At 43.8% G+C, this 25,175-nt stretch overlaps 1 protein-coding gene across 1 annotated transcript in view; it reads left to right on the plus strand.

Annotated features, from left to right (window-relative positions):
- Positions 1 to 25,175, plus strand: part of LOC141128353 (protein argonaute-1) — a 221,424-nt gene that overhangs the window by 138,706 nt on the left and 57,543 nt on the right. The window contains exons 7-10 of the mRNA XM_073615597.1: positions 2,249 to 2,336; positions 2,418 to 2,565; positions 14,531 to 14,650; positions 21,456 to 21,578. Coding sequence (XP_073471698.1) covers positions 2,249 to 2,336; positions 2,418 to 2,565; positions 14,531 to 14,650; positions 21,456 to 21,578 — 479 coding nt within the window. The remainder of the gene's footprint in view (positions 1 to 2,248; positions 2,337 to 2,417; positions 2,566 to 14,530; positions 14,651 to 21,455; positions 21,579 to 25,175) is intronic.

The following is a 25,175-nucleotide window of genomic DNA, read 5'->3' on the forward strand; positions in this document are numbered from 1 at the left end:
ACGCATGTTTTGGAAACATGCTGCAAACGCGCATCTCAATTGCGTTGCTGTTAAATGTTAATGGCACCCAAACGAGGGTAGCAGACATGCGTCCGTCATCTGCCTGTAAAGGTGAAATTGGCCTTATAGCTGCCATTGCAAGCTGCTTAGCATAGGAAGCTTTTAAAAGCATCTCCAGTCTCTTGTCACCCGGGTCTTTGAAGACCTGGACATTGTCACCTGGGCAAGTCAGACTTTTATTACCACAGGACACTGCTGTATCACATCAACTGTGGGCATGCTCCACTTTTTAAAAAAAATGTAATCCATTGGATAAAGTTGAGAGAACCTCTTTGGCAGCACAGACCTCTTATCAGGGTGATCCCAATCAGCATACATCTCAGAGAAGATGCAAGGGAAAAGATTGTGAATTCTGAGGTGGGTGTAATGACCCCAAAGAGGAATACTTGATGAGGATTCAGCAAGAGGTAATCTGAAATCAGACCAAACCAATTTAGCGAGGGACTGCATTAAAACCCTCTGAGCTTGAGAGTCAGACTGTCCCTGAACCTCTTCAAGCTCAAAGCCGTGGGACCACTCCTACTTCTTACCATCTTGTTCTATGAAGGCTCACATGCCTGCAGTTTTTTCTTCCAGGCCAACCAAAGGAACAGCCAAGTCATCTTTGGTGACATAGGCTGAAGTTGATGCCCCATGTCGGAAAACACAAACTCGGCAGGACTACGACCAGAGTCCTTAGGAGCTGATGATGGTTCTCCTTCGCCCTTCCCAGCTGCATTCCCCCCCAACACACTTTTTGGAAGACATTTTCCAAGTGTGCTGGAGAGGTAACAGGGTAACACCCTCGTCCTTTCCTTGTGGTCTACTCACGTGCATAATGCAGAGAAAGCTTGCCCTGTGTCCTCTCTGCTGCATCGCCCGTGTGTTAGGTCCTGCTATCATCAGAGAGCCATAGGAGAACCGTCAGCTTCTTCCCCATTAATAAGATGGCTGCTGGCTCCACCTCTGTGATGCACTTGCGCTTCCTCTGTGTGTACATTCTGGCTTATGCACCCCAGTACACGTTCACCAATACCACTGAAAGAAGAGAACCGCCTCACAAGGAAAGATCAGCAACCTACAGTATATTGCAGAAGGAGACTTTGACCCAGAGCAAGCCCCATAGAAAATTAAACTTTTAAATATGCAGCAGCACAGGGAACACAAGAAACAACACTGCCCCTAGTGTACAAAAGCAGGAAGACATCTTGGGCAGACTTTACTGTGACTGGTAAAGGGCCTTATATTTGCAGGGACACTCCCCATTCTCGCCATAGGATCTGTCCATTACAAGATCAAGATCCAATCTTCAACCTGCACATCGGGCAATGCCTAACCAGATCCTCAGGGACTCGATCTATTTTTCTTTTGGGGTTCACTGTCCTTGACCTGTACAGTACCCTACCGGAAACACTGTACAGTACCCTACCGGAAACACGTTGGTCCGTAAAAACTGCGAAGGGTCCCGTATCCGTGCCAACTGGCGAGCAATACCTTCCTAAACATCCATTTCCATCGAAGCGGGGCCTGGGTACCATCCACCTTAGCGTCCCAGCTGTAGTAATGGATTCAGATGACCAATCTCCTAATCCCTACTGGAATCACTTGAGAATCTGGTACCAGCATACAGAGAGTTGTACTTTAGTGACCAACACCTTTCAGACACTAGGAAAAAACTGATGAGCTTCCTGAGTAGGAGGGCTTATATGGGGGGACTTTATGTCTGTTTTTTTTTTTTTTTTCTGTGTTCGATCACCTATAGGTGGCGCATAACCCAGAAAGTCATGATTTATAGCCTGCTCTGTGTCAAGTGATGTACAGTCTTACAGGTTAAAGTAAAAATTCCTTTTTTTTTTCACTCATCGAACAGATATAACAAAACACTTCAAGTAGTATACACAACACAACAAAAGGAACAAATAAGAGAAGATCACTGTTAGGGTCTACATATACTTTAATATCACTGATTTTGTGAACACATTTTTTCTTTGTGAGAAAGGAATGGTTTTTGTCGGCACCAACTCTGTAGTAAACATTTACATTTTGCAGACGTCCTGCAGCAAGCATTTGTAAGGAAGTCAGACCAAGCACTATGCAGTTCCTGGTTTGCATTTATGTGCTTATTTCTGTGACAGGTGTGCTTTTAAGACATTTGAAGGCATTGATATAGTGTGATTATATAGTGGCTAACTTGTCATCTGATTGGCAGGTTTGAAAGTGGAAGTCACCCACTGTGGGCAGATGAAAAGAAAGTACAGAGTTTGTAATGTTACTCGCAGGCCGGCCAGCCACCAGACGTAAGTAATAATAAAGGCCATTACTTATGCCAGTGTGAGGAATGAGAAAAGTTTAGTAGTATATTGTCTTATGTGTCTTAGGTTCCCACTGCAGCTGGAGAGTGGCCAAACTGTGGAGTGCACAGTAGCCCAATATTTCAAGCAGAAATATAATTTACAGCTAAAATATCCTCACCTTCCATGCCTGCAGGTGGGACAGGAACAGAAGCACACTTATCTACCTCTGGAGGTGAGACCTTGATTCTTGCATCATACTTCTATAGAACATTTGATTCTTCCTGATATCATAGGAATAGATGTTTCATGTTATAAAACTGTTATAGTAAGTTGTGTCTTTAAATTTACAAATAGTGTCAAGCATATTAAGGCATAGTGGAAAGCATCTGAATATTTCTGCTGTTTTTGGCACAACAGGCTTACTTAGGCTGGCCATACACTAGTAGAATTTTGTACAAACTTTTTCTAGTTTTAAAGTGTTACTAAACCCTCAGTAAACAGTAAAATCAGTCTGTATATGCAGCATAGAATGCTTGTTGTATTCACTGTATAACTTAAAGGGGTAATCCTCTGCATTGTGTAAAAAGGCTATTTTGTCCTGTATGCATAGATCCTTCCCTCCCTGCACTGTCTATCTGGGGAAGGCCAGCTAACACAGGCAGGATAGCTGACCTGCACATGTTCAGTTGTGTCTTTTATGCTGGAGAGAACATCTGCTTGTTCTCAGAGCTAACCAGGTCACATGATATTGACATCACACATGTGGGCGTGTATATAGGCTGTAGTGGAAATCGCCTCCTACCTGAACTCTCAGCACTGGAGAAACTGTGCAGTTTATCACATGACCATGGTATACAGATCATCCAAAAAGGTATATATAGTGGCAGTATTTTAATGTAAAAAGATGATTTATAAGCTGTGGGCACTGTGTGTGTGTGGGGGGGGGGGGGGGGCGGCGGATGAACTATTTTCATATTACTGGGTTTAGTAACACTTTAAGAACATCCCACTCCCATCTTGCCTTCTTCACCCTCCTCCTTCTCCTAGTCTCAGTTGACATTTCTCCTAATCCTGGCCCGCCATTTTCCAACTGCAAGCCACATATCCAATACCTCTCCTCATCTGGCAACCACCGCAAAACACTCAGTTTAATTTCTATGCCCCTGTTTCCTCAAAGCAGCACAACAATCTCATGTGCCCTTTGGAACACTCGCTCCATCTGTAACAAGCTAACATCTGTACATGACCTCTTCATCTCTCATGGCTTTAACATACTCACCATAACCGAAACCTGGCTTCAAAATTTTGAATCAGCTTCTCCTGCTGCCCTCTCCCATGGTGGTCTACATTGGACTCACCCCCCCAGACCCTACAGAAAGAAAGCAGGTGGAGTTGGATTCCGTCTATCCCCACAAAGCACCTTCCAAGTCCTTCCTATCCCTCCCTCTCTATCCCTCTCCTCTTTCGATATGCACTGTATTAGTTTGTTATCTCCTATTTCTCTGAGGATTGCAGCAATTTATCGGCCTCCTGTACCCCAGTATCGCACTTTCTTGATGACTTTGATGCCTGGCTACCCTACTTTCTCTCCTCTGAAATACCCACTATCATTCTTGGCAACGTCAACATTCTTGTCAATGTTAACAGCTCAACTACAGCTCAACTTCTCAACTTAACCTCATCTTTTGACCTAACCCAATGGACACATACTTCCACCCACTACAATGGTAATACCCTCGACCTTGTATTCTCCCATCTGTGCAATCCTGGCATCCTCACCAACACCCCCTTTCCTCTCTCTGATCACAACCTCATCAGTTTCACTGTATCCTTGCCTCCAACCACCCATCCCTCCAAGCAGCAAACAATTATTCATAGGAACCTTTGCCACTTTAACCCTTCTCTTCTCTATTCTGCTACTGACCACCTGGTATATGACATCATCTCTCCCCTGACCTGGCCACCTCTGTCTACAACAGTTCACTCTCATCATCACTAGATTCACTTACTTCTCTAACCAAACGCAGAATCAGGCCCTGACCGTTACAACCCTGGCAAACTGACAACACTAGAAATCTCAAGAGACATTGCCGTGCTCTTGAACGACTGTGGCATAAAACCAACTGCCTACAAGAATTCACCCTATATAGATATGCCCTTCTAAAATACAATTCCTGCCTCCATGCTGCCAAACAAGCCTACTTTGTCTCTTAATACCTTGTCATCCAGTCCCCGTCGGCTTTTCTCAACCTTTAACTCTCTGCTTCGTCCCCCACCCCCTCTATCCACTAACTCACTCACTGCCCAAGAGATTGCCAATCACTTCAAAGACAAGATTGATGCAATTTGTGAGGACACCTTCACTGTGCGTACATCTTCCCCACCCAACATACCTTGCCTAACAGCACATTCAACACTCTCCTCTTTTGAATTGGCTACTACGGAAGAGGTTACAAAACTTTTCTCAGATGCCCACCTAACCAGTTGTCCCTTGGATCCTGTTCCCTCACAACTACTACGGTCACCCTCTTCATCTATACTATGCTCCCTCACTCACATCTTCAATCTCTTCCTCTCTAGTGGCACCTTCCCCTCCCCTCTAAACCATGCGCAGATCACTCCCATACTGAAAAAGCCCTCACTGGACCCCACCAACCTGAACAACTTAAGACCCATCTCATTGCTCTCATTCACCTATAAACTTCTAGAACGCTTAGTCTACAACCGTCTTAGCTCTTACCTCAGTGAAAATAACCTTCTTGACCCCTTACAGTCTGGCTTTCGCTCGCAGCACTCCACTGAAACTGCCTTACTAAAACTCACTAACAATTTACTAACTACTAAAACCAACAGCCAGTACTCCATACTCCTACTACTTGACCTCTCTGCAGACATTGATACCGTTGACCACCCTCTCCTTTTCAATAAACTCCATTCCCTTGAACTCCAAGATTCTGCTCTATCCTGGTTCTCTGCCTATCTATCACAGTGCTCCTTCAGTGTTACCTACAACTCTGTCTCCTCCTCTCCATTGCCCCTTTCTGTGGGGGTCCCCCAAGGCTCTCTTCTTGGACCCCTTCTCTTCTCTATCTACACCTCCTCCCTTGGTCACTTGATAACTACCCACGGCTTCCAATACCACTTATACGACACTCAAATCTATCTGTCTACTTCTCACCTCACTCCTTCAGTCTCCTCTCGCATTACTAACTTACTAACTGACATATCAGCATGGATGTCGCACCACATTCTTTTTTTTTTTTTTAACACAGGTAATGTTTATTGAATAAAAAGTACAGTACACTTGAGAATGCAAATTAAGTATCGTATACAGAAGTATTTGTAGAACCAAATTTACAATGTTAAATGTTATGGTCTAATATACATGCATCATGGGAACATGAGTCATCTATGCAACTTCCCTCCAGTCTATTTACTTACGTAGCATTCTTATTCGCCAAATATTTTGCCAAACACCTGAGAAGATTGTAGCAGTTTTAGGTTAGACACCCCTTTTCGTCGGGGGACCACATGCCTTCACCAGGGACCCTCAGCCAAAAAGAGAGACGAAGAGAAGGAAGAGGCGCTGCATAAGACAGACGCGGGGGAGGGGAGAAGAATAGATCTCCCCTATATCTGTAAACCCCACAGCCCCAAACCCTCAATCCCTCCGAACCAAACGTCAGAAACATCACATCCGCCCTTCTCCGAGAGGTCCCCCTGGGGGGGGGGGGCTCTTGGAAATATCTATATGGTAAGGTGTCTAGCTTCAACCCAGGCCGCCCAAATTTTGTCGAACTTCTGAGGACAGTTTCTACCCATATAAGTAAGTTTGTATAACGGCAGTACCGCATTAACCTGAGCCCGCCACGCCCCCACCGTGGGAGGGTCCTCTGACTTCCAGCGCAATAATATCTCTTTCCTGGCATAATAAGCTGTGTGTAAACACAAACAGTTTTGTATACTTTGCCGTGGCCAAGTTGTCAGTAATGCCCAGGAGAAAAATAAGCGGATCTACCTCCAAGTGTAGCCCCGTCACTCCATTAACCTCCGCCACCACTGTGGTCCAATAATTCTGTAAAATTGGGCATGACCAAACCACATGAAAAAAGGTCCCCACTGACTGTCTGCATTTAGGGCAAGTATCGTCCAATCCCGGGTATATAGTGGAAAGCCTATGCGGGGTGTAGTACACCCTATGCAAAAACTTTAGCTGGATGTACCTATCTCTGGCCGAGATCATAAATGGAATGCACTGTTGCAGTCCCTCTGACCAGTCCTCCTCAGTTAGAGCCGGGATATCTGAATGCCATTTGTTAAATAGCGAAAGTGTTTTAGAGGTAGCTTTGCAGGTAAGCCTAAGGTATATAGAGGACAGCGTACGGTCTATATCTTTGGCTATTAATAGGGATTCTACCGAGTGAACCGCTAGTTCCGCCCCTTCCGGGACTTGCGCTCGGGCTGCATGCCTGAGTTGCAGGAACCGGAAGAACATCCATGGAGGGAGGTGGAATTTACCCTTCAGTTCTCCGAACGAGAGAAGTTGCCCCTCCTTGAAAATATCCCGTAATGTCCGGACATCATATCTGGCCCAGATCTGAGGGTCCGGGACAGATTGAAAGTGCAGCATTGTTGGGTTGCCCCATAGCGGAGTATATGGAGAAACACCCCGCCTGTCATTAAAATATTGAGATACCTGCTGCCAAACTTTAATTGTCGTTTTCATATGTGTTGTAACCTGGGGGCTGTACCTCGGACCTCTATAGACCAAGTTACTGAGCTCAGAGTAAGATCCAAGAATCGCTGCTTCTAGATTGACCGCTGGGTTAGTATTGTCCTGAGTAAACCACCACCTTACCGAGACCAACACTGCCGCCCAGTAGTATTTTTTAAAATTTGGGAGGGAGAGGCCACCCTCTGAAAGCGATAGCTGTAGTGTTTGTTTAGCAACTCTGGGTGTTGTCCCTGCCCATATGAAGGAGGTGATAGCTTGATCTAGTTTAACAAAAAACGAGTTGGGGATGGGAATTGGAGTGTGACGAAAGGCATATAAAAATTTAGGAAGGAAGGACATTTTAATAAGGTTTACCCTCCCAACTGGGGTCAGCCGTAGTGTTTTCCAGACCGAGCAACGCTGGATGAACTGTTGAAGGATAGGGTATACGTTGTCTACTAGGTACTGTTTCGGGTCAGTCTGTATTTGAATGCCTAAATATTTGAACTTCGTCACTCTTTTAAGAGGAAGAGGGGGGCCAGCCGGTGGCGGAGCATCCGTCAGGGGGAACAGGAGAGATTTCTCCCAGTTCACCCTGATCCCAGAAAACATCCCAAATCTGTCAATGATAGTTAGAGCGGCTTTTAGTGATTGCTGGGCGTCACAGAGGTACAGCAGCATATCATCCGCATAAAGTGATACTTTTTCTGTTAGGGGAGGGAACGAAATACCTCCCATCTCCGTAGATGCTCTAAGAAGTACCGCCAGTGGCTCAATCGCTAGGGCAAAGAGAGCCGGTGAGAGCGGACAGCCCTGCCTGGTGCCTCGGTGGAGGGGAATAGAGGATGATAGGATACCATTTGTACAGATTCTAGCCGTTGGGCCTGAATAGAGTAATCGTAACCACTGTACAAAGTTAGGTCCTATCCCAAACTTTTGTAGTACTAGCCATAAGTATTCCCACTCCACCGAGTCAAAGGCTTTTTCTGCGTCCAGGGAGGCCACCACGTTAGCCTCCCCTTCAGCAGCCGGTCTCATTAGTACAGTAAATAGTCTCCGCAGATTAATATCTGTACCCTTGCCCGGCATAAAGCCAGTTTGGTCTCCATGAACTAGCGACAAGATAACTGCATTGAGTCTAGTAGCCAGAACCTTTGCAAGGATCTTCGCATCCACGTTAAGAAGCAAGATGGGCCTGTACGAGGAGCATAGCTCAGGATCCTTGCCAGGCTTGGGAATGACCACAATTACAGCTCTTGACATGGACGGGGGCAGAGAAGCAGACTCAAAGGAGGCAGAAAGGACCTCCAGCAGCCTAACAGCAAGGGTCTCAACATGGGCCTTATAGAATTCAACGGGGAATCCGTCATCCCCTGGGGTTTTACCCGCCTGAAGAGATCCTATAGCATTTTGGAGCTCTTTGAGTGTTATTGGAGCGTCTAGACGCTTACAAGCTGTTTCCGATAGGGAGGGCAATTCAATGGCCTCAACATATGTTTGAAGGTCAGCGGTGGAGTATCCCACCCTGGACGTATATAAGTCCCTATAATACAACGCAAAGCAGGTATTAATATCTCGGGGGTCCAACAACAACCGCCCTGAGGCGTCTTTAATATTGGCCACATTGGTTGAGACCGCTTGCTCCTTAGATAACCACGCTAAAAGACATCCAGTCCGCTCCCCCTGCTCAAATATACGCTGTGTTTGATGAAGTAATAATTTTTTTGTGGCCGTTGTTCGAAGTAGCACAACCTCCCTCATGGCACACTGCAAGTCTATTCTGTGAGCCTCATCCCTGTTAGCCGCATACTGAGCTTCTAAATCTGTTGCCCTCTGTTCAGCCTGCAGCAGAGCTGCCCCAGTCTGACGTCGGGTGAGACCTATAGCATTTTGGTAATGTTCTTTAGCATGACACTTGAACAGCTCCCAACTAGCCGCGGGTGTCGTAGCAGGCGGGTTATCAGTCCAGAACTCCCGCATTGCCACCTCCGCAGTCTCCGCTATACGTTCATCTAATACCCAGAACCGGGATAAGCGCCAAAGACAGTCAGTGGGGGCAGGGGTCATTTTCAACCGGAGCAGGACCGAGGAGTAGTCAGATATACCCCTAGGCAGGTGGGAGACCTCCTGCACCATTGTCAAGACGGCACTCATGGCTAGCACCAGGTCAATGCGGGACATGGCCCTATAGGAGGCAGACTGGCAGGTATATGATCTTAGCAGGGGATTTTTCCATCTCCGGATGTCTGTAAGACCAAAAGTGGCAGCCCACCTGGATAGCGAGGACTTAGTTGCCGCATCCGGCATCAACTTGTCCACATGCGGACACAGAGACATATTGAAGTACCCCGCTAACAGCACCTTATCCGTAGAATAACCCGCTATACACTTCATAATTTTGTGAAGCATCAGTAGCGATACCCTCGGGGTCCAGGTGCAGGTCCAACAGTGTAAAAGATAGGGTCTTGTGCACTAAGACACTTCCCCCCTAGCATACGTGGAGAAGGTGGCGTGGTAGTAGTGTCCTACCCACGTTTTTTTGAGACCAAGGACCCGACCCCCAGTGAGGTGGGTCTCTTGCAAGATACAGACATCTGGGCAGTGCATTTTGAGGAGGTTAAAAAATAAGGATCTCTTGATGCGGGAGTTCAGCCCTTGGAAGTTCCAAGAGATTAATGTTATAGGGGCCATGGGATTTTTAGATAATTTGAAGCAGACTGAGGGAGAAGTGCACCTGGGCCCCCAGGGAAACAGATCCAACCCCTCCCCCATAGCACATTTGAGATCAACACATTGGTTGACATCCATCCTCGTAAACCAGTGTATCTATACAACATACATTCCTGTGTATAACTATCATAACAGTACCCTTCCAAACTTAATCCCCCCCCCACCCCGCACACCCCCCAAACCAAAGTGTGCTTGTTCCTCAGAACTAGTTATGATCATTGATCAATCGGGGTCATGAACTTAGAGAACATGTGGTAGAAATCCACCACTCAAAGGTATAGTAGTCTCAATCTGAAGAAGATGCCGCCATCAAGCGGGAGTTCACACAGATTTCACCTGGCCGAAGCCAGGGGCACACACTTCAAAAATTGAGTTTCCGTCATTCCTCCCCCCCCCTCAAAAACGTAGAGAAAAATAACATATAAGGAGTTTCCGTTTTCTCCTAGACCAAAATTGAAATGCAAGTCAGAAAAAAGGAAAAAGAAAAAAAAGAGGTTAGGTTGGTTGAGCTGAGCAAATTTGTTACATTCCTTGGTCGCACCACATTCTTAAATTAAATCTCTCTAAAACTGAACTAATAATATTCCCCCCCGCCTGTGCCCCCCTCCCTGACTTTTCCATCAAAATCAACAATGCAACCATCAGTCCCTCCCCTCACGCCAGGGTACTAGGTGTAATCCTAGACTCTGACTTGTAATTTCAGCTTCAAGTCCAATTGTTGTCAAAAGTTTGTAGAATTCACCACAAATGAAACCACCAAGCTCCTCATTCACTCCCTTTTAATCTCTCGCCATGACTATTGCAACTCCCTTCTCATTGGCCTGCCTGTCCATAGGCTATGCCCTCTTCAGTCTATCATGAATGCTGCTGCCAGACTTATGCAACGTACAGACGGTCGGACTTTTCGACCGGACTGGTCCGACGGACTTTTGACAGACTTCCGCCTGACTTTTTTTACTAACGGACTTGCCTACACACGGCCGGACTATGGACGCCTTGCCTACACACGACCGGCAGACCTATTTCCCGACAGAGTTACGGCGGATTTTCCAAATGAACAGACTTGCCCACACACAAACAAGTCCGTTCATTTTGAACGTAACTCGGGTACGACGGGACCAGAAAAGGAAGTCAATCTCGCTTTTATCAGCGAAATTGACATCTTGTGAGCCCCGTCGCGGGGCATACCAGGCCCTTAGGTCTGGATTTTAAGGGGAACCCCCTACGCCAAAAAAAACGGCGTGGGGTCCCCCCCAAAAACAATACCAGACCCCTATCCAAGCACGCAGCCCGGCCGGTCAGGAAAGGGGGTGGGGATGAGCGAGGCCCCCCCCTCCTGAAACATAACAGGCCACATGCCCTCAACAAACCACCTTGTCCCCATGTAGGTGAGGACAAGGGCCTCTTCCCGACAACCCTGGCCGTTGGTTGTCGGGGTCTGCGGGCAGGGGGCTTATCGGAATCCGGGAGCCCCCTTTAATAAGGGGGCCCCCAGATCCCGGCCCCCCACCCTATGTGAATGAGTATGGGGTACATTGTACTAACCACAACATACAAACCCATTCACAACTCTGTCCCCGAGCTACATCACCAACCTTGTCTCCAAATATCACCCAAACCATCCTCTCCGCTCTTCTCAAGACCTCCTACTCTCAAGCTCTCTAGCCTCCTCCTCCCATGCTCGTCTCCAGGATTTCTCCAGAGCCTCTTCCATCCTCTGGAACTCGCTACCTCAACCTATCCGGCTTGCCCCTACTCTTGCTACCTTCAGGCGATCCCTGAAAACTCATCTCTTCAAGGAAGCTTATCACGTCTCCAACTAATCTTTTACCACTTCCATCAGCTCATTCCCCTATTAGATTGTAAGCTCTTCTGAGCAGGGCCCTCTTAATCCTCTTGTATTTTATTGTATTATAACTGTATTGTCTTCTTTTTATATTATAAAGTGCTGCTAAACTGTTGGCGCTATATACCGTAAATCCTGTATAATAATAATAATAAGAAAGTTTGATTTTGTAATGGTTAGTGGCGTCAAATCAACGTTTGTTTTCAACTGTAGTGAAATTCAAAGGGGGAGGATTGAAAATTAATTCCTAAAAATGTAATATGGCTTTTGTTAAAGGAATAGCATTCTTCCCAAAAATGAATGTAAAAAGCAGATTATATTGCCAGCTTTACAGGGCATGCTGCCTATAACGTTTAATAAATAATACATAAGGCAATGTGTGTTAGAGCTTCTCATGTTCCTATCCTAGCTGACTTGAGAGCAGCCAGAGGCTGATGGGTCTTAGGCGCTCTGCACACACCTACTGTACAGTTGCAGGCATGCTGCCAAACCATGTTATGATGAGCACAGTTTCAGTAAGTGTGTATTAGGCCTCCAGTGGCAAGAATCAGTGGATTTTTGCTGCTGAAACGAACAGTGAATGTAAACAGTGTCAGCTCCCCAGCTAGAACAAATTATTGCTAGGCTGAGAGGAGCCATCACTGTTCACATACAGCTGTGCTCATAAGTTTACATACCCTGGCAGAATTTATGATTTCTTTGCCATTTTTCAGAGAATATGAAAAACTTTTCTTTCAATCATAGTTAGTGTTTGGCTGAAGCCATTTATCATCAATCAACTGCGTTTACTCTTTTTAAATCATAATGACAACAGGAACTAGCCAACTGACTCTGATCAAAAGTTTACATACCCCGGTTATTAATACTGTGTATTTCCCCCTTTAACATCAATGACAGCTTGAAGTCTTTTGTGGTATTTGTGGATGAGGCTCTTTATCTTCTCAGATAGTAAAGCTGCCCATTCCTCTTGGCAAAAAGCCTCCAGCTCCTGTAAACTCTTGGGCTGTCTTGTATGAACTGCACTTTTGAGATCTCCCCAGAGTGGCTCAATGATATTGAGGTCAGGAGACTGAGATGGCCACTCCAGAACCTTCACTTTATTCTACTTTAGCCAATGACAGGTCGACTTGGCCTTGTGTTTTGGATGATTATCATGTTGGAATGTCCAAGTACATCCCATGCGCAGCTTCCTGGCTGATGAATGCAAATGTTCCTCCAGTATTTTTTGATAACATACTGCATTCATCTTGCCATCAAGTTTGACCAAATTTCCTGTGCCTTTGTAGCTCACACATCCCCAAAACATCAGCGATCCACCTCTGTGTTTCACAGTAGGAATGGTGTACCTTTCTTTATAGGCCTTGTTGACTCCTCTCCAAATGTAGTGTTTATGGTTGTGACCATAAAGCTCAATTTTGGTCTCATCACTCCAAATGACTTTGTGCCAGAAGGTTTGAGGCTTGTCTCTGTGCTGTTTGGCGTTTTGTAAGCGGGATACTTTGTGGCATTTGCGTAGTAATGGCTTTCTTCTGGTGACTCGACCATGCAGCCAATCTTTCTTCAAGTGCCTCCTTATTGTGCATCTTGAAACAGCCACACCACGTTTTCAGAGAGTCCTGTATTTCACCTGAAGTTATTTGTGGCTATTTCTTTGCACCCGAACAATTTTACTGGCAGTTGTGGCTGAAACTGTAGTTGGTCTACCTGACCGTAGTTTGGTTTCAACAGAACTCCTCATTTTCCACTTCTTGATTAGAGTTTGAACACTGCTGAATGACATTCTCAATTCATTGGATATCTTTTTATATCCCTTTCCTGTTTTATACAGTTCAACTATCTTTTCCAACAGATCTTTGACAATTCTTTTGCTTTCCCCATGACTCAGAATCCAGAAACATCAGTGCAGCACTGGATTAAAGATGCAAGGGTCTGTCAGGAGTTCAGAAACTCATTGACCTTTTATACACACACACTAATTACAAGCAAACAGATCATAGGTGAGGATGGTTACCTTTAATAGCCATGGAAACCCCTTTGTGTCAATTTGTGCATGTTATCAGGCCAAAATCACCAGGATATGTAAACTTTTGATGGTAGTTTCTGTTGCCATTATGATTTAAAAAGAGTAAACACAGTTGATTGATAATAAATCGCTTAAGCCAAACACTAACCATAAGTGAAAGAAATGTTTTTGTGTTATCATTCATATTCTCTGAAAAATGGCCAAGAAATCATAAAGCCAGAGTATGGAAACTTATGAGCACAACTGTTAAGATTGGATAAAGGAGCCTGGATGCAGACAAATAAGGGCTTACACTGTTCACAAACACCTGTCATCCCATATGCAAAAATCTGCGTATTTTTGCTGCTGGAATCTGGCTTATGTATGTAATCACCTGAGTGAAGGAATCCTTAAGGGTCCTTTGAGCAGTATCTACATAACTTTAAACAATATGTTTGGACCAACTGTGCATTGGGATCTGCATCTGATGTTTACCTTAAAAACAAATGATAAAAAAATACAAACAACAGAACCTGTTTTGCTTGTAACAGTGTGCTCTCCGGGTTTCAGGTTTTTTTTGGTAATGTGGCTTTTCAATGCCTGCTGTAAATCCTTATGTTTTATTGAAGTTGGTGCTTGGAGTATAATTAAAAAATAAATCCCCTACACCCACAGATGGCAAAGAATTCCTGTTATGGTGATACAGAACTGGATAGGAAACCTATTCATAAAAAAAAAAAAAAAAAAAAAGGAAACCTATTCATGAGCAAGGAGGATAGGGACTAAAAAATGGAAATAAAATACTACATATTGACTAAGGTAGAGGGGAATACGGGGATGTTTGGGGGGAATGTTAGAGATATAAAGAGGTTTTTACAAAAAGATAATTTTTATTGTTATTATAGGTCTGTAACATTGTAGCTGGTCAACGATGTATTAAGAAGCTGACCGACAATCAGACCTCTACTATGATCAAAGCAACAGCTCGGTCTGCTCCAGATAGACAGGAGGAGATCAGCAGGCTGGTGAGAGAAATTTTGTTGTTTGTGTGTTTCTAACAATAATTCTGCAACTGTTTATTGTTATTTACTTATATGCTATAAACATATTCCAAAGCACTTTGTAGCAGTCGTACAGATATATGCACTCTAGAAAAAAGTTTGAATGGAAGAGGATTAACCCACTAGTATGTTTTAGATGCAGTAGGCCGTGTTGTTCCTAATTTGAGCTAAAGCCAGTATCCAGTGTCTGCATAGATTCATTACTAACAACCAAGCCACCATACAGTGGGGGAAATAATTATTTGATCCCCTGCAGATTTTGTAAGTTTGCCTACTTACAAAGAAACGAAGGGTCTATCATTTTTATCATAGGTGTATTTTAACCGCTTGCCGACTGGCTCACGCTGATATACGTTGGCAGAAGGGCACGTACAGGCATATTAACGTACCTGTACGTTACCCTTTAAGACGCAGTTTGTAGGCGCACGTGCCGCGAGCTCCATGAGTGTGATTGCGGGTCCCGCGCACTCTATGTCCGCGGGGATACCCGCGATCGTCTCGGGGAGGAAGAACGGGGAAATGCTGATGTAAACAAGCATTTCCCCCGTTCTGCCCAGTAACACTGACACTGATCACCGCTCCCTGTAATTGGGAGCGGTGATCAGTGTCGTGTCACACGTAGCCCATCCCACCCACAGTTAGAATCACTCCCTAGGACACACTTAACCCCTACAGCACCCCCTGCTGGTTAACCCCTTCACTCCGTCATATTTACACAGTAATCAATGCATTTTTAATCGCACTGATCAATGTATAAATGTGAATGGTCCCAAAATAGCGCAAAAGTGTTCGATCTGTCCGCCATAATGTCGCAGTCACCATAAAGATCGCTGATCGCCACCATTACTAGTAAAAAAAAAATGATTAATAAAAATGCCATAAAACTATCCCCTATTTTGTAGACGCTATAACTTCTGTGCAAACCAATCAATAAACGCTTATTGCAATTTTTTTTACTAAAAATAAGTAGAAGAATTCGGCCTAAACTGAGGAAAAAAAATATTTTTTTATATATTTTTTGGGGATATTTATTATAGCAAAAAGTAAAAAATAATGCGTTTTTTTCAAAATTGACGCTCTTTTTTTGTTTATAGCGCAAAAAATAAAAACCGCAGAGGTGATCAAATACCACCAAAAGAAAGCTCTATTTATGGGAAAAAAAGGACATCAGTTTTGTTTAGGAGCCACGTTGCACGACTGCGCAATTGTCAGTTAAAGCCACGCAGTGCCAAATCGTAAAAAGTGCTCTGGTCTTTTGCCAGCCAAATGTTCCGGGGCTGAAGTGGTTAAATGATAGACACAGAATATCGACCAAAAATCCAGAAAAACACATGATACAAATGTTATAAATTGAGTTGCAACTCAGTGAGTAAAATAAGCTTTTTGATCCCTAAGCAAAACATGCCTTAGTACTTGGTGGAGAAACCCTTGTTAGCAAGCACAGAGGTAAGGCGTTTCTTGTAGTTAGTTACCAGGTTTGCACACATCTAAGGAGGGATTTTGGTCCACTCTTCTTTACAGATCATCTCTAAATTCTTAAGGTTTCTTGACTGTCGCTTGGCAACTTGAAGTTTCAGCTCCCTCCATACATTTTCTATAGGAATAAGGTCTGGAGACTGGTTAGGCCACTCCATGACCTTCAATCAGTTCTTCAACTCTTCACTGTCTTCAAATACAATAGAAGCAGTGCATCTGTGTTGGTGCAACCTCAGTAAAATCTTGGGATCTGTACTTGAACCCAATTCTGTGGGGATGGCCTGTAATGTTGCTTCAGGCACCAGATCTTGCATTAGCTCCACCTCAGCACTAGGTGCACTGGGTGTAGTTAGCCACTGATGCTATGGAACCCAGACCTTTTAGGGTGTGCTCACTGTGACAGGGCATATAGGGACCAGCAACATGGACAGGTATAACGTGTTTACACTGTTTGTATATCCTGAATAGTATGCGTTTATAGTTTCAGGTGGATGACTAAAGTGTTGCATCACACCACAGGTTGCACAATTGACAGCCACTTTCACCTAGAGCCATTTTATAAGGTAATCTGGCACTTTCTCCCTCCCTTTTGCCACAAGCACTTCGCTACAGGACAGTCACCACCCAGGTTGCTGTGTTTCCCTTCTTGGACACGCTTAATGCATTTCCACACCCTGGTCCATGAGAATCCCAAATAGGAAACTTTCACTGATAGCAATAGTGGAAAACAGGATCAAGGAAACTGCAGAAAAAGCTCAGGCAAATATTCGCTTTGTCATAGGCCTGCAAAACACTCAAACCACTTAGGGTGTTGATGCTTCCCTTGCACCGGAGCAGGACACTATGTTAACAACGGTCACTGCATTCAGTTCTAGCTCTATCTCTCGTATTAGACTAAGGCAGATTTTTCTGCAACTGTATCACAATTCCGGTTTTAATACAGCTGTCATAGTCCACCTGTTAAAAGCACCAGGATTCTACTCCACCCCATAGTCTCTCCCTGAGTCTAGAAGAGGTAGACATAGAGGGGAATGAATTGGACCCAAGAGCAGAGTTTCTCATCCTCAGGCTCCTATACAAATGATGCTACGACTTTAAGCAATTGCTTGCCAATGTAGATATGCTCTCTTCTGCTGTGTGCAAAAGCCTCATTGGAATATTCATTCTATCCTAGACCTAAAATCCCTAAACAAGTACCTCCTAGTTCAAAACATTCCTGTAGAATTCTCAAGGTCAGTTATTGCCTCTCTGAGACAAGACATTCGTAGACATCCAGGATGCCTATGTGCATATCCCCATATACTCATACCACAGCTCTTTCTGCACTTCACAGTAGAAGACAAATGTTACCAGTTTGGGAGCAGAGGATAGACCAAATGGAAGTGTAACAGAGTATTCATAAAGGTACTAAAATTCCTCCTTGCCCTCTTAAGAACTCAGCATTGAAGTCACAGGGTATCTACCTTTGTCTGAAGGACTCTTCTTTCCAGCTTTCTGCAAACATCCACAGGACCATTCATTTACTAAAGACTTTTGGGTAGGTATTCAACTTCTGCTTTACAATCTTCCTTTACTGCAGCCTCATTCTAGACACAGCTCAAGCAAAAGTCTTTCTTCCAGAAAACAAACTGGTTTCTGTCAGATATCACACTTGGGACTTCGTCAAAGTCTTCATCTTCATCAAAGATCAAAGAAGCGTCCCTCTGTGAGATTCTCTGATAGTTCTGGACATCATAGTGGCCTCCTTCCAGGCTGTTCCAACACAACTTGTTGGCATAAAGCAAACTTGTTTCCTTTCCTGACCTTCCTGTGCTTCTATCCAGCCAAGGAAGAAACTCCCTAAGTTGGTGGATTTCCAACCCAGCCTTGGCAAGGGGAAAGTTGTTGCTACCATACCACTGGAAGGTAATGAAAACAGATGACAATCTCACAGGCTGGGAAAGAATGTTACACTCGCTCTCAGTGCAGGAAACATGGTCATTTGAGGAAGCCAAGCTCCCCATTAACATTTTGGAGCTCAGAGCAATAAAAATGGCTGTGTACTACTGGACTTCTTCAGGGAGAACCAATCAGCTTGCATTTAGACAAAACCATGGCTCTGGCCTACATCAATTACCAAGGGGGCACCAGGAGTCATGCAGTCTTGAAGGAAGCAAGCTTGATCATCTCATGGACACAAAAACGCTGTTGGGTGATCTCTGCTGTCCACATCCCAAGAGTGGACAATTGGAAGGTGTATTGCCTTAGCTGTCACGCCTGGACCAATTGGTATGGGCCTTTCACCCCAAAACCTTCACCCAGATATGTCAGAGATTCAAGATGTTGATATCCTGGCCTCCAGGTTCAATTTCACGTTACCTTTGCTTGTGGCCAGGACCAAAGGTCCTCCAGCACTGACACTGGATGCTTTGACAATTCCCTGGACTCATTTTTGAATAATCTATGCCTTTCCTCCAATGCAAATTCTGCCTTGACTACTGCACAAAATAGCAAAAGAATAAATTGCTGATTCTCATTGCAAACTGACACAAAAGAACATGCTACACAGACATACTCAATTCCCTTTCCCTGGTAAAGACCTTTAATCAAGTTGTTTCTCAAATCAAACTGCACTTGCAGCACCCTCTACTTCTTTGGGACCTCACTTTAGTTCTCTCTGCCTTGCGGAAACCAACCTTTGAATTCATCAGGGAACTCCCTTTGGCTGTGCTCTTCTGCAAGTTCGCCTTCTTGGCTGCTGTCATGTCTGTCAGGCATGTCTCTGAGGTAGTGGTTCTATCTTGTAAGGAACCATCCCTCATTCTTCACAAGGACAAAATTCTTTTGTGCCCAAGTGCCTCCTTTCTTCTCAAGGTAGTTTCAGCCTTCCACCTCAATAAAGACATAATCCTTCCTTCGTTGCGCCCTGCTCCAAAGCACCCAAAGGAGATTGATCTTCACTGTTTGGATGTGGTCAGAGCCTTCAGAGTTCTACTTCAAACTTAATAAAGACAAAGAAGGCCTTCGCGCTACTACGATGTGTTCAGAATAATCCCCTAATTAATAGAAAGAGGGGAACCCTCGTAAACTGAGAAATTTTGTAGATAAACAATTAAATAACCTAAGTGCGTACCGTGCACTAAAGTGCAATCAAACGAAGTGAAAAAAGCTGTCTGCAGCAGGATCTGACAGTGTTCACATTCCACTCATAAGTACATAAAACCATATAGTGATTCCGCGCTACAGTAATAATAAAGTGCAAAAGGTGCCCAATGAATAGGGTAAATAAACAATGTGTAAATAGTGCCCAATAAGTTGGGTTAATAATAAAGTGCAAAAGTGGTTAGTCCATAAGTTGGTGTAACAATCCAGGGGCATTAGATTCAATGTGGTGATAGTCTCTTATTTCAGCATTTTTCAGTAAATGTCCAAAAAAGGTTTTCTCAAAAATCTGTTTAAATAAATTATACAGCAAAAAGGCGAGAAGTGTATAATCCCATAAATGAGCTCACAGAACCCTCACCTTGATATCTTGAAATGTCAGCATAAGGTAATGTACAGGAATCGATTCCGCTATTCCAACATCCACCACCAGGGGGTCCTCCGTTCCACTTAGTGTAAAACCTGAATGGATACTTCACATCCACGTCCTCATACAATCTTATTTGCTGTCAGGAGTTTACATATTACCCGGCACTGGCAGAGCATCATGATTGTTGCACCTGTTCCCAAGCTGGTACTCACACACTCACAGCCCACTGTTCTGTCTCCAAGGCCATCCGACCTGTCAGCACATGGTAATCTTATTACCACAGGTCGGATGACCTTGGAGACAGAACAGTGGGCCGTGAGTGTGTGAGTACCAGCTTGGGAACAGGTGCAACAATCATGATGATCTGCCAGTGCCGGGTAATATGTAAACTTCTGACAGCAAAGAAGATTGTATGAGGATGTGGATGTGAAGTATCCATTCAGGTTTTACACTAAGTGGAACGGAGGACCCCCTGGTGGTGGATGTTTGAATAGCGGAATCGATTCCTGTACATTACCTTATGCTGACATTTCAAGATATCAAGATTGTATGAGGACGTGGATGTGAAGTATCCATTCAGGTTTTACACTAAGTGGAACGGAGGACCCCCTGGTGGTGGATGTTGGAATAGCGGGATCGATTCCTGTACATTACCTTATGCTGACATTTCAAAATATCAAGGTGAGGGTTCTGTGAGCTCATTTATGGGATTATACACTTCTCGCCTTTTTGCTGTATAATTTATTTAAACACATTTTTGAAAAAACTTTTTTTGGACATTTACTGAAAAATGCTGAATTAAGAGACTATCACCACATTGAATCTAATGCCCCTGGATTGTTACACCAACTTATGGACTAACCACTTTTGCACTTTATTATTACCCCAACTTATTGGGCACTATTTACACATCGTTTATTTACCCTATTCATTGGGCACCTTTTGCACTTTATTATTGCTGTAGCGCGGAATCACTATATGATTTTATCTACTTCAAACTTACAGCTCCTATCAGGAAGACAGACTTCCCTATTGTCCTATCCTCAAGACCTCACAAGGGACACACTGCTTCAAGATCCACCATCACTAGGTGGATAAGACAACAAATTTTAAGAGTTTATACCCTAAAGGACAAAGCGCCTCCTGCACCAATAAGTGCTCAGACTACCAGATCAGTAGGAGTTTCCTGGGTATTCCAACATCAAGCCCGTGTTGCCCAGCTTTGTAAGGCCAACCACCTGGTCTTCTCAAAAATTTGTTCTGCGGATGCATATTTTGGCCATAACATTTTTCACCAGCACTCTGAGTGTGGTCTGTTGGCACTGTTGTGTTTGTCTTGTTGTTGCCCACCCTTCTTCTTCATTGCTTGGGATCATTCCATGGTCAATGACTATCAAGCCTGTGTCCTGTACTGTACAGGTAGGATAAAATGAATTTTGACTTAACCTATAAATTCCAAATCTTTTAGTACCGTACCACAGGAAACCCTCCCCTCTGCTCCTGCATTACTATGCATTGTTTGCTACAAAAATGAGGTCTAAGTTGGGTAGTATTATAGGGGGATACCTACAGGACGTGTCCTCAGAAGCTTTTCCAATGTCCAATCACCTGAAGGTACCAGCCTATACCTCAGGTCTGTACCTCAAGCCTGTGTCTTGTACTGTATTCCAAGTCAAAATTCCTGATTAAAAATGATAACTGCTAGTGGAGATTGTGTACATTATATGACATTCTGTCTATTTGTGTTATGTCTGTGTAATATGTCTTCTTCTATTGCCACAGATGAAAAATGCAAGTTATAATCTGGACCCGTATATCCAGGAATTTGGGATCAAAGTTAAAGATGACATGACAGAAGTCACAGGAAGGGTCCTTCCAGCACCTATTTTACAATATGGAGGACGGGTAAGTTAAAAATCTTCTTTATAGAGTAAGTACAATGTAATATATAAGGCATGTTGTGACATGGTTAATGTTCTTGTAAAACAACTCATATTGGCAAATGCTAACCAGCAATAGTGCAGTGTTGCCCAACAGCAGACTTATCAGCTACTGCAAGAGGCAAACTGCTTAAATGTATAGCCGACGCAACAACTTACTGAAGCCCATCAGGCTTCACAATAGCAAGTGAACCCATCTTTACAGCAGCAGATACAAACCCTGTCAGAGAGGCAGGTGGTGGCGCAGCAGTCAACAACTACACTTGGATAGTTGGAGCAGAGCCTAGAAAATGTTGGATCCTTCCTCTGCATCTCTAAGAGTCACTGAACGTGAGAAATTACCCAAGGAGCAGCAAGCTGATGTGCTAGCACCCTTTTTAACAGGGTAGCCCCAAAAGGCCTACATTGACTTGCAGTCTTGGGATGCTCAGGATTATCTTAAACTCAAAGGAGAAATACTAGCCAGGCTTGGGGTTAACCATGGAAATCAGAGAATAGCATGCATACACATAGGAATAAGACCCTAGGAAGCCAGCTAGGTCCAAGAAGTATGATGGACCATGATCATGGAGCTGGTGGATGTTAGAGACCTTGCGCTCCTCCACCTTCAGTTTAAAGATGCCCCACAGATGCTTAATAGGGTTTAGGACTGTAGACATGCTTGGCCAGTCCACCACCTTTACCCTCACTCCCATGACACTCCCACCACCATGCTTGACTGTAAGTAAGACACACTTGTCTTTGCACTCCTCACCTGGTTGCCACCACACATGCTTGACACCATCTAAGCCAAATAAGTTTATCTTGGTCTCATCAGACCACAGGACATGGTTCCAGTAATGCATGCCCTTAGTCTGCTTGTCTTCAGCAAACTGCGGGCTTCCTTGTGCATCATGTTTAGAAGAGGCTTCCTTCTGGGATGACAGCCATGCAGACTGATTTGATGCAGTGTGTAGGGTATGGTCTGAGCACTGACAGGCTGACCCCCCACCCCTTCAACCTCTGCAGCAATACTGGAAGCACTCATACATCTATTTCCCAAAGACAACCTCTGGCTATGACGCTGAGCTTGTGCACTGAACTTCTTTGGTCGACCATGGTGAGGCCTGTTCTGAGTGGAACCTGTCCTGTTAAAGCGCTTTATGGTTTTGACCACCGTGCTGCAACTCAGTTTCAGGGTCTTGGCAATCTTCTTATAGCCTAGGCCATCTTTATGTAGCGCAACAATTCTTTTTTTCAGATCTTCAGAGAGTTCTTTGTCATGAGGTGCCATGTTAGACTTCCAGTGACCAGTATGAGAGAGTGAGAGCGATAATACCAAATTTAACATACCTGCTCCCCATTCACACCTGAGACCTTGTGACACGAATGAGTCACATGACACCATGGAGGGAAATGGCTAATTGGGCCCAATTTGGACATTTTCACTTAGGGGTGTACTCACTTTTGTTGCCATCGGTTTAGACATTAATAGCTGTGTGTTGAGTTATTTTGATATATACTTACAAAAATGTAAGGGGTGTACTCACTTTTGTGAGATACTGTATGTGATCCTGCACTTCCACCTACAGGGGGCACACGCGTGGCCGCCAGCGTGCCGCTTCTGCTGTGATAGTTCACAGCAGAAGCCGATCTGGGGCTGCCGGGCACTGGATGTCCTCCGGCACACGCTGATCGTCAGCAATATACAGAGGACTGAGATATGTCTTTATAAACAAGGCATATCTCAGTTCTGACGGGCGGAAGAGATTGATCCTGTGTTCCTGCAAAGCAGGGACTAGAATCGATCTCATCCTCTAGTGGAAGCAGCACACCGTATACACAAAAACACTGGCTAGGCACACATTTAACCCTTTGATCGCCCTAGATGTTTAACTCCTTCCCAGCCAGTGTCATTAGTACAGTGACAGTGCATAGTTTTAGCATCCTGAAAAGTGTCAGCTAGTGTCCAATTGTCCACTGCAATATCGTGGTCCCGCTATAAGTTGCTGACCGCTGCCATTCCTAGTTTAAAAAAATAAATAAATACAAAGTCCATAAATATATCCCATAGTTTGTAGACGCTATAACGTTCGTGTAAACCAATCAATATACCCTTATTTGGATTTTTTTTATCAAAAACATGTAGCAGAATACATTTTGGCCTAAATTTTTGAAGACTTTTTTTTTTTTAATTGGATATGTTTTATAGCTGAAAGTAAAAAATACTGTTTTCTTTTCAACATTTTTGGCTTTTTTGTTTATATCGCAAAAAAATAAAAAACCCAGTGGTGATCAAATACCACCAAAAGAACGTTCTATTTGTGTGAAAAATTTATATAAATTTAATTTGGGTACAGCATTGCTTGATCATGCAATTACAAGTTAAAATAACGCAGTGCTAAACAGCAAAAAATGCTCTGGTCATGAAGGGGGTAAAACCTTCCAGAGCTGGAGTGGTTAATACATTCTAGTGGACATGTGGTTGGGAACTATCATACTTAAAAATACTTTTTCCCCCCTTTTGCACTATAGTTATATTTGTCATTTATTACATAAGAGTATATATATTTAGAACTGCCTTTTGAAGATTAATATTCATTTTTTAAAGTCTATGTCTATCTTTAATCCCCTAAAGCATATCTATAGTCTCCAACAACTCGTTTGGCATGTGTGTAGTCACTAATCATCTCCTGCACCATGACTTTAGTCTCTGATCATCTCCTGCAGCATGTCTGTAGTCTCTGACCGTCTCTTGTACCATTCCCTTGGGTGGAGTTTAAGGGGTTGTAGGGGTTGCAATGTCACCCTGCACATGCTTCAGGATATTCAAAAGAATTTGAGAGGTACAGTATGTCAAGATGTGGACAGTTTCCCCAAACCTCTTGAATTGCCCTCTTGATATGTAAATAAAGATCTGAAATACGGTGGGCAGTGCAGCCTAAAATGAAGATTGACATTGTTTTTTGTTTTATCCAGCTATATTTACTCTAATATCCAAGCAAAAAAAGAACACCAACATGTCAAAAATAAATAAATAAAATAAAAATAAAACACTAAGATGGAAAAAGGATCACCCCCTCCTAAAAATGACTTGTAAACTCAATCAGGTGTAACTAACCACCTTCTCAATGGCACACAAAGCCATTTGACTGTGATCAGCTGTGATCAGCTGTGGTCATTTTGATTAGCTCAGCATGAAAAGTGCTTTCCTGGAGCATTTTTTTGATTGAAAATGTATACTTTATTTTGCAAGAAAATATACCAAAAACAAATACTTAAACAGGGTACATTCCAATCTGTACTGCGACGCAGCGCATAAATACACTACATAACAATACATTGCCAAGCATACAAATAAATTACATTCATCCTGCGGTATGATGCCTAATGTGTTGTGCAGAGTAATAATACCCCGAAACATCACATCATGCATGACGCCGCATTACCCTGAAAGCATTACTTCAAACACATGTCACAAAAGTCAGGTCATACAGTCTAATAACATTCAAATGTGCAACGGGTGTGTTGGGGGGGGGGGGGGGGTGGAGAAGGTGGGGTAGGGGAGGGAGAAAAGTGTTCA

This window comes from Aquarana catesbeiana, linkage group LG02 (genome assembly GCF_042186555.1).
Source record: "Aquarana catesbeiana isolate 2022-GZ linkage group LG02, ASM4218655v1, whole genome shotgun sequence".
NCBI lineage: Eukaryota > Metazoa > Chordata > Amphibia > Anura > Ranidae > Aquarana > Aquarana catesbeiana.